This window comes from Rissa tridactyla, chromosome 1, assembly GCF_028500815.1.
Source record: "Rissa tridactyla isolate bRisTri1 chromosome 1, bRisTri1.patW.cur.20221130, whole genome shotgun sequence".
Taxonomy (NCBI): Eukaryota; Metazoa; Chordata; class Aves; order Charadriiformes; family Laridae; genus Rissa; species Rissa tridactyla.
In genome coordinates this window covers 40,272,802-40,286,340 of record NC_071466.1, presented here as the reverse complement: position 1 = coordinate 40,286,340, position 13,539 = coordinate 40,272,802, and the positions used below count along the sequence as shown (strand labels likewise).

The window sequence follows — 13,539 nt, the reverse complement described above, 5'->3', positions numbered from 1 at the left end:
AACAAGGTCTTCTTTTTTCTTCTTTTAGCATGATAAAAGGTCTGTTAAGGTATCAGTTCTTCCTTACTGGAATTTTTTTTTTCTGCTTTTCAAGTGCCCGAGTCTAAAGATAAGTGTTAGGAATTCACACTTTTTACCTGTAAAAAGTAGCATTCACTGATGCTGCAGTGATGAAGACCATATGTTTTCCACGGGGGTTGCCCTTCCAGTTTACTCTTTTAGTCATCTTGGCTGTAACTGATATTTTACTTTTTGGATGGGAACACTTTTGAGGTGGTCTGACAGCCTCGACACTGTTGATCCTTTAAGGAAGGTGTATTGTGAAACTGGAACCCTTGCAGTGTTTTTCTCTACGAGCTTGTGGTAAGAACGAAACACGTTCAGTGATCAAAATGTAATGTCAGTGTAACTTCTGAGACATGTTCCTTTACTTGACATCAACAAAGCAGACAGTGAAAAGTACACATTTACTAGATGGCACACTCTAGCAGGTGCCTTCTGGTTTATGCTGTATTTGAGAGAAAAACCTCTCTCTGCTGTTGGATGAAGGGCTGTGAGAGCTACTGCTGAATAGCTCAACTCAGTTGTCAGTTCCCATTTGGACTTGCACATAGTGAGAATATTCTTATGAACCATTACTTGAAAAATAGAGCTCATTACCCATACACTGAGTTCTCTGTGACACGTGTAGTCCACTCACTATTTATCTTTCTACTTCAACTTCCCTTTTTAGTTATTTGGATTGTCTTTTCAGGATTCCACTATAAGAACATAAGTAGATTTATGTAATTACATGCTGCATATAAAAAAGTATAGGGCATGAACATAACTCTCTCAACATTGCAAGACTTAAATTCCTAGCATCTCTTGTGATAAGGTGTATGGATTTTACAGTTTGAATGTTTGTAGGCTACATGTCAAAAAGAAAGCCACGTATTGCTAAGGGACCTCTCCATCTCCTTCCTTCTCAATTATTGACTTAGCAAATAGGTAAACAGATAGTGCCAGCAACGTGTTGTACATGAACTATGTATTTCAAAGTGTTTAAAAAACAATAATAGAAAAACCAAAACAGTGGCATTTCTGGCATGTACTTCTGATTTTTTAGATCACATGTTTCTGCATCCATCCTTAAGACTTACGTACTTCATAATTTGTTGTATTTCAACTGGTTCTGTTGAAAACTTTGTGTCTTTCATGCATATATGCTTGCTTAGTTTGTGCAACAGATTTTTGTGATCTGAAGTACCTGATTATTTCAGTTTCAAGGATCTGCCTGTCTGAGAAGCCCAGAGTCAATAAAAGATGCATCATCACCTGGTTCTGTAGTATCTTGAGTTTGGTATGATTTAAAATCAATGCCACTTATCCTTTATTTTGTTGGTTCCCATGGTTTGATATCCTGAATAGGGACAAATATCAAAAATCTGGATAATTTCAATGGAGTTTTGTGGTTTTCTAGTTTAGTCTCAAAGTTTTCCTGCGTGCAGGACAAAACTTAAAATTAAGAATATTCTTCTCAATAATTATGAGAAGTAATAGTACTTACATAAATCCAGTAAATGAATTGTTTGAGGAAAAGGAGTTCATACTGATTCTTCCTGATGGAGCTGGGAGAATGACTTTGTGAATTTGCCTCCGTGCAGTGACTTAATATTATTTTAGATATTTATTCCTAAATTAAGTGTAAAGTTGTAAGAGCACTACGTTCATCTTAGGTGGATTTTAAGTATTTCCGTTTCTATTTCACTGTGAAATGCCCTATTTAAATTCAGATCTGGTTATCCTTGCTTACATAAGTAAGAATTTTACCACATGCTATTTAGTGTATGATGAGTCCAGGATATCTTCCTATTGCTATTTAGTGTACGATGAGTCCAAAATATCTGCCTACAGTTGTACTGAGCTAACATGTAAACTGCATACATTTTAGTGTTTTACTTCAGGACCAGGCTGGAGGCAGTCTGTGGACTAAAGCTAAGTAGTGCAGTTGATTTTTCAACCTAGTTTCACCTGAAAAAACATCCCGTTCGTGTGCTCTGCTCTGCGATGCAAACCAAAGTGTGGTTATTGGAAAGGATTGCTTATTTTACTTTGAGATTTCTTATCTGAACTTAAATGCAAATGGTATGTTTACTTCAATGGGACATCATGAGGTGGTTGCACTGCCAGGCAGGCATTGCAGGAGTGGCTTAGTAGCATAAAATGTTAACTCTACCTAATTTTATTTTCTATTGCTGTCACAGTAAAACCAATAAAATAGACTGTAAATTCCATCCTCTTCTACTTCTATATAAAACCCCTTTGGATTAGACAGCCTTCAGTATCAGTTTAAGTTGACTTTACACTGAAATAGATGAATACTTTTCCTTTTCACTGAGTCTATTGTGGGATAATCAGCACCAAACGACTTGTGAACATTGCACTGTCAGAGCCATTTTTGCATTGATAGACTAGACATGGGTTGAGAAATATTCTGTAAAACCTTAGGTATGACTGTGCTTTGGAGGGAGATACTTCCATTTTAAAGGTAAACTTTTAAGGCCACCATCTGAAACCTGTTACTTTGTAGGAGAAGTGCCGTTATTATTGCTTCTTTTCTTGCACTGAGAAGTATTGATAGCTGGAAACCATAACGTATGTTTTTTATTAAAACAAAACCTAGTTTAGGATTTCAGGAATTGTCAAGGCAATACTGGCTTGAACCTTGCCTTGAGAAGGCAAAACACGAGTATGGGGAAGAAGGTCTTACAGAATTCATCAAATTGATCAGAAAACAGGGATGGGGAAAAATAAGGGAAGAAGCTCATGGAAGAATTTGAGACTAGTGTGTCTCACGTGCAAACAGAACCACAGAGCAGGGAGGAAAACAACATGATTTCTTCTGTGGAAGAGGGAAAAAGCAAAGAATGTATAATGCTTGGTAGGGAGAAGAGGAGCAAGAATGGAAGAAGGCAAGCTTCTGGGATTGTATGTGATGTCAAACCTAAAAAATATTTGAAGATTTCCGTGTTAGAGTTGGTAGGATGAGTATTACATTGGAAACTTGGGAGGTGGAGACCTTTCGTTTATTGAATGCATTCAATGTTCCTTGATTTAAAGAAGCAATAAAATTTGGAGTCTTGTTGTTTGGGTATAGTAAATAACGTGCAAAGTATCTCTGGGGTGGGAATTTGGTGACCTAAGTTATATGGGAAGATTGAAACTTCTGTTGCAAATCCCTGGCCAGTAAACGGTAGAAAAAGCCAAGTCTTTTGCATGTGATCTACAGAAGCTGCTGTTTTCCTGGGAGCGTTCTGCTTTACCTAATTGACTGTATAAGGTCCAGTAGGATAGTGGGGTTAGAATACTGGTGTATATTAACATATGCCATATTAAGTGTTTCATAGCTGATATTTTTCAAAACTGTTGTTTTCCTGCAAGTTTATAGTAAGCTGCTATTGAAATCAGCTTTTAAATATTTGCACCAGAAAATGAGATTTGCCTTGTTTTGGTACATCCTGAGTTACACAAAATTTGTGAACTACTTTTATTACTTTGCAAGTACTGGGTCATAAACTTGGATTAGTTTTATAGGATTTGGTATATGAGTTGACAGATGTGATATACGATGACACTTTATCTTTTATTGCTTACACATACTAGTTATTGGGAAAGGATGGGGGCAGTTCGTATTAACCACAAGATGGGATTTCAGTTGCTTACCCAAGTGTCTCTCATTCATTCGTTCATTTGCTATCAGTTATAGCAGATATATTGCTTCTTCAAGCCTGTCACACCAATAAATCATTACAGATTGTATGCATTTGTACAGTGCCAAAGTGTAGCGTGAATTTTAAAGGAAATCTCCTATTTTCTTTTCAATCAGATGAGCAACGTGAAGAGACTACGGCCACGGCTCAGTGCTATTCTTTTTAAGCTTCAGTTTGAGGAGCAGGTGAACAACATCAAACCTGACATCATGGCTGTCAGTGCTGCCTGTGAAGAGATAAAGAAGAGTAAAAGCTTTAGCAAGCTGCTGGAACTAGTATTGTTAATGGGAAACTACATGAATGCAGGTTCTCGGAATGCACAAACCTTTGGATATAATCTCAGCTCCCTATGTAAAGTGAGTTTTGAAAGATCCATGTGTTACCTATTACATTCACTTTTTTTAATTTGTTTTTATTATGTTACTTAAATACTTTGTTTTGATATTTTTTCCTGCAGTTAATTCTTTATTTTCTATTATTTTTTTAATAATTCTTAGCATTAGTTGATGGTTTGAACAATACAGCTAATCTGCGTACAAACATCTCGAGATTGGCTTGCATTTAAACTTTTAGCAGATTCCATACTGAGGGAATAATAAAAAAAACCCACAAAATAAATAACGTTATGAAGGACCATATCGCTGTGATCATAGTAGTGTTGTAATCTTACATGTCTGAGCACTTCGAGGACTGTCACATTTTAATCTGTTTTAATACAGTTGTTTTCTCTTTTACGTAAATTTTCTCCTTATCTGATTTTCTTTTGTTGTTGCTCAGTTTCATCAGTTCCCTGTTTCTTCTAATTTTCCTGAATTTTCACTCTTTCAACTTTTATATAAGCTATATACAAGAAGATATCGATACTTTCCTGATTGTTAATTTATAATCAGTTCTAATCCTAATTGCCTTCCCCTTATTTAGTGGTTTTTGTTTGTTTGTTTTTCCTGTGCCCTCTGGGAGGCCACTGCAAAATCTGCACAGAGTGTACATGTATGTAATGCTCCTTATGATAAAGAAATTATTTGGAAGTTTGTACATACTCCTTGTCTTCTCTCAGCTTATTTTTACACAACGGAGGAAAAACAGCATGTTAACTTCTACATTCTGTAAAATAATCACCCTAATTCTGCTATGTTTCAGAATAATTCTTTCAGTATAGTTCTCGAGCATTGAATGCAATACCTATAACTTAAATATTCATAGAGAATAAGTTATATACCTTCCCTAGTCTAAAATAAACACTTAAGCATGCATCAGCCACTTAGAGAAATACAGCATAGATGAAGTTATTGAGTGAAATGTGCAATTTCTTGGGAAACCTATTCAGAAGGAAGATAATAAAGGTTCTCTCCAATTGGGTGGATTTACTTCTTAGGTGTGATAAGGTGTGTCCTGGGTCTGGTTATATTCTCTGTATTTTTAATGCACAAGGCAACAAAAAAAGAAATATGAAAACAACATGAAGGTAATTGTTACAGACACTTTGCAGAGCAGGATTAAAATTCCAAAAATTATATTGGAGAAATAATTTACGATCTCGAAGATTAAAATTTTGAAGACTACTGTAGATTACTACACATAGGACAGTGAACCAATGTTGTGCAGATAGTGAAGGTAAGGAGTGAATGGCTATGCAGAATTCCAGAAAATGGGCTTTGAGCCCCGGCTAACTCTACAGTGCTCTGGCATTAAATGCGTATCGTAATCTAGGATCTCATAGTTACTTCAGTTTGCACACTTACAGGTTATTTAGCTTTATAGGTGGTTACAACATTCTATCGGAGAGGAAAAAAAGTGTCTTTTAGTGGACCATCTATGTACTATAAAGACGGTAATTACTGCCTACTTGATGCTGATAAAGTCTTAATTACTGCAGAAAATATATAGACTGAATAGTGAGAATCCAGGTGATAGTAAAACGTAACACTTCTAAACTGAGAAAAAAGCATTTGAGTGTATTTAGTTTAGAAATGATAGGACAGGAACATGAGGAGGACATAACAATGTCCTTTTGTTATTAATTTATGATAATAAAGAAGGCATCTGAACATTTGTTTCCTATGTACCTAAAGTAGGAGATGGAATTATTTGGCTTTGCTGGTAAAAAAAGAAGTTTGCTTAAAAGTTAAGAAAGCTTTTTAACTGCAAAGATACTTAAGAACTTGATAGTGCAGAAGACTGTGGAAAGCTTTTAAAATTCAGGTATACTAATAATTTACAAAGAGTTGCCGTGAGGCCAAATTAAGAGCCAATACAAATAATGTTTTGAATAGACTATTTAGTTAACTATTTGGGAAGTGCGTGCATGTTTCTTAGAATCATGGAATAATTCAGAGGGGAAGGAAAGTCAGTAAGCATCTAGTCCAACCCACTGCTCAAGAGAGATGCTGATCACTGCCAATAGTCTGTAGGTGAAGTAGATACAAAGCTATAAGGAGCAGAAAAGGTAATTTGCTCCCTATGATCAAAATGCTTAGTTCAGTGTAATTTTTACATTGTATCATGTTATATGATTAGAAGTGGTGATACTGGTTTACTCCTTCCAGAAATTAATGAATTATGGATAAACATTATTCGTAGTACTCGATACGTTTCATTTATGTAAGAAATGTGTAAGTAAAAAAAAACCCATGAAGTTCCAACGGCAAAGATTTCACATACGTTTGATTTGACATCACTTGAAATTGTTTGCTTGTAAATACCAGACCACAGTGCTTAAAAACTTCTCTAGGGGGAAGATAATGCAACCTTAATGATTGTTGAATATGAGTGTATTGATGTCCCTGCCCATGGCAAGGAGCTTGTACTAGATGATTTTTAAAGGTACCTTCCAAGACAAACCATTCTGTGATTGGGAAAGAAAGACCAAGTTACAGATTTTTCTGGGAGGCAGAGCAGCTATGGCCACCTTAGAGAAAATCTGAAAAATTTCAGATTTCTGCGACCTACAGTCACCTACTTATTCTTTTGAAGGTTGACAGGTTTTCAGAGAGAGAATCACTGGTAGTTTGCATTTACTATCCTACCTTTGTAGTGAATTAATACTACCAGTATCATCTGAGAATGTTCTATTTTTATATCATCCCAAATGCTGGAAAAGACCCATGTATTCAGCACATCAGCCACAGTTTTCTACCTTCATGATGCATGGTGACATTCCAATGTATCAGCAGATTTGATGGAGAATTGAGATCTGATTTCTATTATGATTTTTCCTGCTTCCTTCATTATTGGACAGCTGGGTTTTAGAGGTAACTGGACTATCCAGTCCAATGTGTATCAGGGTAGTAGTCACCAATTCCTAATTCACCTCATCCAATTGTGGCCTCATTTAGGAAGTCCGTGAGTGCCAAGCCTTCACTGGTTATGAAATTGTGTCTTACACAGACAGATCACTTTGTCTGGAAACACAGAGGTAAAACTATGTATGTGCGATTTTGGCGGTTTTCTTAACTATCTGTAGTGTGTGGTTAATGCTTAATCTCCTCTGTTCTGAGAATAATAAGGTGGTTCAACTATTACAAATATTAGTATTAAAACAGTAAAAAACACACCCAAACAAATATTCCTTCCAGGTCCCAAACTAGAAAGCTGCGAATTGCAGAGTCCTTGGTGGCCTGCACAACAGTTTTCAGGAGGGGATCTGAGAAATTAAGAAATTTGCAGTGACTTCTGTCCTCCAAAGATGTTTGTTTCTGAAATATTTGGAGAATATACAATTTATCTGCTCTGCTTCATTGGTGCCCAACTGTGCATAGGGAACTATGTGAGCTATCCACTTTGCAGGCGACAATTCCATATTTTGCCTTCTCCCTGCATCATGTAGAATTAAACTGTAATAGTTCTGCATCAGAGAACATGCATACACATTCTCAGAAGAGAGATATGATATTGGTATGCTAATACTGAATCATTTGTTACATACTGATATATTAAAATTGAATGCATGTTTATAACACTGGTTTATTTTTAAAACTAACTTCTGTTAACTCTATGTATTTTAAGCAGTGTCACATTGTAGAAATTTTGTGTGATGTTATTTCAATTATTGAGACACTTCCCACTGACATTACCAGTACAGTAGAAGTAACTTATAACACTGCATACAGTAAAGACCATAAAATATATTTTTTTTGTTTTGATATATGTGTTGCATTTGCTGTTTATATTGAAAACTATGTCTCACATTACTATTAATCCACTCTCCTGAAGGAGAACATACACATTCTGGAAGAGTATATCTGATTGTATTTATTAAGATAGTATCAGTTTGATATTTGAAAATAATCACTGATTTTTTACAGTGAAGTATGAAATACCAACCTCAATGATAACCACCGTCCAAAATTCTCCATTTTAATTTATATATGGTATGGGAAAAGCAGACAATATACTCTAATTTAGTTTTTTAATAAGATCAATAAAATGCCCTTTAGGTGATCTCTGAGGATATTGGGAAGCACAAGAAGTGTGAAAAAATCTCTTTATAAGAAATGTGCAACCATGGTAAAACTGTGGTAATATATAAAAATAAATAAATAAATAAATGTATGTGTATGTATATTTAGATTGGGGTTGATCTTGCTCTCAGTTCCTTATTCAGAAGTAATCCCCATACAGCTCTGTGTCTGGTTTTGAACCCTCTTTGGAAAGGAAGGTAGTTTTTCCTTTCCGCCTTGTTGTTGTAGTTACTGTTATACCATTGAGCATTGCCGATCACTTGTATTTTTCATGGTGACCAAACTAAAGAACAGTCTTGAAGTTGAAACAAACTAACATGAGTTTTCTACTTGTTTAGTGCTAGTTTTTATACTGTGCTAAAGATTTTTTTTCCCCTGATGCTCAGATGTACAAGTCTGTGCAATGGTGGCAGCCCTTTAGTGTGTGCGCCTGCTTTGTATGTGCCTATGTACATTTATAATTTTTCTGTTAAACTGTTTTATGCAGAAATAGTTTTTAAGTAGTGAAGAAACATTTTCATATGAGATGCCATTTTCTGTTTCTAAAAATCTCTCCGACAATTTAAAAGACTAGCTCGAATGGGAGACTACAAGAGGAACGTATAATTGAAAGTTTGCCAGTTGTCAATTGTTAATGTTGTTGCACAAGCAGCTGCAAGTTTTAAAATGGTCGGGCTTAAAATAATTTTATATGTATTAAGGGTTCAGAAAGAAAAGTTTGTGCTTAAGAATTTTTGAAGTCAAAGTTTTTAAACAGTGAAGCCTGTGAACTCCTGTTTGCCCTATTGAGACTTGATAACAACAAGAACCTGTGCAGGTTCAGGTTGTAGCTCCCGCTACATAATTATTGTTAGGCTAGAGTTAGCTTCACACATAAGGAAATCATGTCATGGAGTGAATGTGTGCACCATGTATTATTAGATTTTTTTAATTTAAGTCTGTTTTTTTGTTTTGTTTTGGGGTTTTTTTTTGTACACTTTCATGAATCTATTCGCGGTTTTGCAAATATTCCTATATTGCTTGGATAATTGCATTTTTGAAAAATAAATGTATACTGGTTTTGAGTACACAACTCAAATATTGCATAGAATTAAAAATACTTAACATGATCTTTTTAGGGATTTTTAGCAAGGGAGGAAATGAAACAGCGCATTATTTACGGTTTTCTTTAAAAGAGCTGTACCAGTTCAACAGTGTATTCTTATATTTCTTGGGCTCACAATTAGTAATATATGTTAATTATCTAAATAGTCGGAAGTAATCTTATTCTCAGTGTTTTGATATTTCTTTTTTTCTCTCTAGCTGAAGGACACAAAGTCAGCAGATCAAAAAACAACACTACTCCATTTTCTTGTAGAAGTGTGTGAAGAAAGTTATCAAGATGTCCTGAATTTTGTTGATGATTTTCAGCATTTAGATAAAGCTAGTAAAGGTTTGTATAACTAAAAGTTTTGATTCTGCGTGCATTGCAGTGTATTTTATGGGAGATGATGTTTATTTTATGCTAACATTATTTTTAAAATGGACATTAATATTCAAGAGCATAGATTAGTAATTTGAGCTGCTGCAAGTGGTCTTGAAGATAATATTTATAGTTCAGTCCTCTAATATTTACTATGGGATTTCCCGTTACATTTCTTCTGACATATCTTCTAGACTCACTGTCCAAACCAGATTTCTTTTAAAAGTTCTTTTCTATTAACAGATCTTAAACTATTTCCACCTTCCAATCTTTTATATGGTTAGTGTAGTACAATCAGTCAGTGTCTTTTAATTCATAAATGCGGAAAGGCTGTCATACCGTAGTTTAATTTGTTTGTTTGGTTTTTTTTCTAAACACTAATCAGAACAGTTTTATCTTCCCCATGTGTGTTTTTCATGCAACAGTAGCATTGGAAGTCTGGAAAAATAAATTCCTTTTTTTACCGCTTCATCATGCGGCATAGAATATGGTAAATCTCAATATATGCTGCAGCAGATTTTTTGCAGTTAATTTCTTAATTTATAGTTCCTTCTCCATATTTTATCCCAGCTTAAGTAATTTAAACTGACTAAGCATGGAGTTAGAAATTGATGACACCATAGCACTATCATACTCTTGCAGGAAAAGAAGATTGGATGGGCTGTCTCTGTTAGTCATTTTTAGTTTATGTCAGTTTGGAAAATATCACTGTTTATCTGTGTTGCTTTGTACAGTGTCACTCGTACGGCTCACTCGGTCTCCCTGCTACAAACTACAGCTTTGCAAAACCTGCTCCTTATAGAGAACTTAAGATAGTGGTCACTTGCATAGAGTTCACGTTCTGTTATCATGGTTCTTAAAGTTTCCAATTTTAGTTGGTGCATTATAACCACTTAGAAGTTCAAGTATTTTTAAATAGCTGTCAAAAGCTTCAAGCCCTTCATCTAACTGTTTGTACTGGTAATAGGAGTTTCTGCTCTATATAAAATCAATATTTTATGCATTATTTTCGTAGAACCCACTGTGAACTGACAACTGATTTTTAAGTTGGTTTTTTTTCATTACTAGTATGTTATTGGCTGCATTGTGGTTGGAATTTTTTATATCAGCCAGAAAAACTAAAATGTTCCTTATTAGAAGCCATTATTTCAGTGTAGACAGTTGTCTTATATGAAGCTGATGACTGTCTTCTGGAAAGCTTCTGAGATATGACACATCGAGCAGTCAGAGTAGCCAGTAAAATTATCGTTAGTCCAGGTTTTCTGGTTTTTTTTAGGTATCTGCTATTGACTAGATGAATCTTTGAACTCACTCAGTGTGTTGTAGGATGGAAATCAATGATCATGTTTTCGAGTTTATATACTGAATAGTTCAGTGCATTATGAGATGTATTTTGCATTTCAGTTTTACTGTGTGAAAAAGACAAAGGCTTAGGATGTCTTTAACAGATTAGCATATCAATGTGTTTGTTTATACTTGTTTCCCAACCTGCAAAATTTCATTTTGTTTTGAAAGACTCCTCCTGCACTGCAATTTTTGAAAATCCAGCAGATACCAAAGACCGCAGCTCATGGGAAGGTTTTTAAAGACTTTTTAGTATTTTTGCAGAAGTATGTTTTTATGAAGCTGGTTGATTTAATATGCACCAATTTTTGCACAGTAAATTTTTAATGAAGTGGCTATTTTTGCCTGAGCTTACCAAAAGGTCAGTTAAAAAAAAAAAAAAAAAAGCTGTGAATCTGTGGTTGTGATCAGCCATATCCAACATAATGGACTCACCTGGTGTGATGTAACTTATTGATATGCTGATGAAGACAAGTTGACCAAGAATGATGGTGAATGGTTTTCCTTGAGGCTTCTCAGCTGAGTGAGCTGAGAAACACAGCAGATGTTACAAAGTATCATGATGGCTGCTAGGGAGAGTGATAGAGGGGAAGTAATAAAAAATCTTGCCTCTTGATGGTCATCTAGTCAAATGTGCTTATTCCAGAAGAAATACTGGTTGTGTTAGAACAGAATTTAGGTATTGAGGGCTTAGAATTTCCCCTCCATTCCGATAAAGACTTAGTCCTTAACAAGAGTAATCCATCCTGGATTGTATTTATTGGAGGCAGTTCAGACTTCCTGTAAATTTGAAAACTGATGGATCCAAAGGTTATGTCTAGGGATTACAGGCTCCTGATAGTACAGAAGGAAGTCAGCTGGACTGACTTTTTCTCTGTCATCCCACAGGAATCTTCTGTTTACATATGTGCTACTTTGTTGGTCAAAGTTGTTGGGTGAGGAAATACATCACTCTCTTCTGGTTTTGTATAATACTAATATAATGTTCAGTTTTTTTCTGTGGAGCATATTGGTTGTATTTTCTTCCAGTATTTGTTTCTAAATGCTGTTCTCTACCTTTTCTCATAGCAAAGGTTAGCGCCTTGTTGGAGGTGGTGGAATGTCATTTTCTTTATGATTTCACTGAACTTTCCACTCTGAAGTAATTTTTAAAAGTAATTCCCAAGAATAAATCAATGAAGTTTGATAAAAATATTCTTTTCTCCCATACCCTTCTTGCAAACTATTTTTTTCCTATTGAGCTGTTTTTATATCTTGTCTGCATGTTCATTTCTGCAAATAGAATAATTTCACATTTTACATATGGCATAGAGGTATTATTTGCAAGTGCCCTTTAAATTATAAATCAAAATTAATGTGTTAGAAAGATTTTAAAAATAGTAACGGAAAAATTTAAGTTGAACACACTGTATAAAAATGGAATTACGCTATGCATGTTGGTTCTTTATTGCTTTTGGTTTGATCACCATCAAGCGATTGTTTAGTCTTCTACAAGTTTCTTAAAACAAGTTACTTAAAAGATGCTTTTCAGAATTCTTCCTTGATGTGTCTGTCCTTGTATCAGCCAGTGTATTTGTAGCGTACCTTGTACCTTTTTTTATTTTGTGCTTGCTCATTCTTAAAACTTCTCTCTCAAGTTATTTCTGATTCAAAATAGTGGACATTGGAACACTATAATGTTTAACAACTAATTTTCTTTTTAACCTTTTTAGAAGAAACATTTTGCTCCTTTCATTTCATTAAATATTGTCCAGTAATTGTTGTACAGTTAGCGGTTAAGATAACTTGCAAGATTTTTAAGAGCAGTGACAAGGTCTGTTAGTTGTGAAGCTAACATGCATTGTATAGTATTTTATAAATGATAAAACATTCACAATATGTAAAATAATTATTACATTAGAAAAATAAATGTTAATTTTTGAAAATATAACTTTGATGGTCACGCAGCAAGGGACATGTGACCTATGCAGTTGTAGTTTACTTCAGGATATTTAATTTGTTTTTTTCTTTTTTGTGCTGAAGTTTTAGTTTCTACTTTTGTAATACTAGAAGTAGGCTTAATTCACTGTTACAGTGCATGAATTAAAGATACCTTTTTTGCTTTGAAGTATAACAAATCCTGTTTTTTAAGTACTCTTAGATCAGCAGGAGGAACTTTCATTGCAGCTAATGAGCTTACTGATATGACAGTTCCTGAAGATTCATGTAATTAAAGCTGTCTCTTCTTTTAAACATAATGACTTTCCCACTTTTCTATTAGTATTCCAGACAAGAAGTATTTTAGTAATTTAGTACACTTTACTAATTTCTTATTTTATTGTATTCTAAAGATTTATGTTGCATTTATCCAGTCTGCTGTTTTAGTTGATTGACTCTAATTCACAGAGACCTTACAGGTAACAGTGTATAGAGTCTTCTTTTCATATAACAATATAAAACTGCAGGTTTTCTTTCCTCCAAGAGTAATTAACTCATTGTCACTTTACAAATAACTTAATCCATTTTTTTCATTTTTGAAACG

At 34.6% G+C, this 13,539-nt stretch overlaps 1 protein-coding gene across 2 annotated transcripts in view; it reads left to right on the top strand.

Moving 5' to 3' along the window:
- Nucleotides 1-13,539, top strand: part of DIAPH3 (diaphanous related formin 3) — a 245,282-nt gene that overhangs the window by 128,763 nt on the left and 102,980 nt on the right. For both annotated transcript variants that reach the window (XM_054208736.1, XM_054208726.1), the window contains 2 exons: nucleotides 3,869-4,108; nucleotides 9,515-9,644. In XM_054208736.1, the coding sequence (XP_054064711.1) occupies nucleotides 3,869-4,108; nucleotides 9,515-9,644 (370 nt within the window). The remainder of the gene's footprint in view (nucleotides 1-3,868; nucleotides 4,109-9,514; nucleotides 9,645-13,539) is intronic.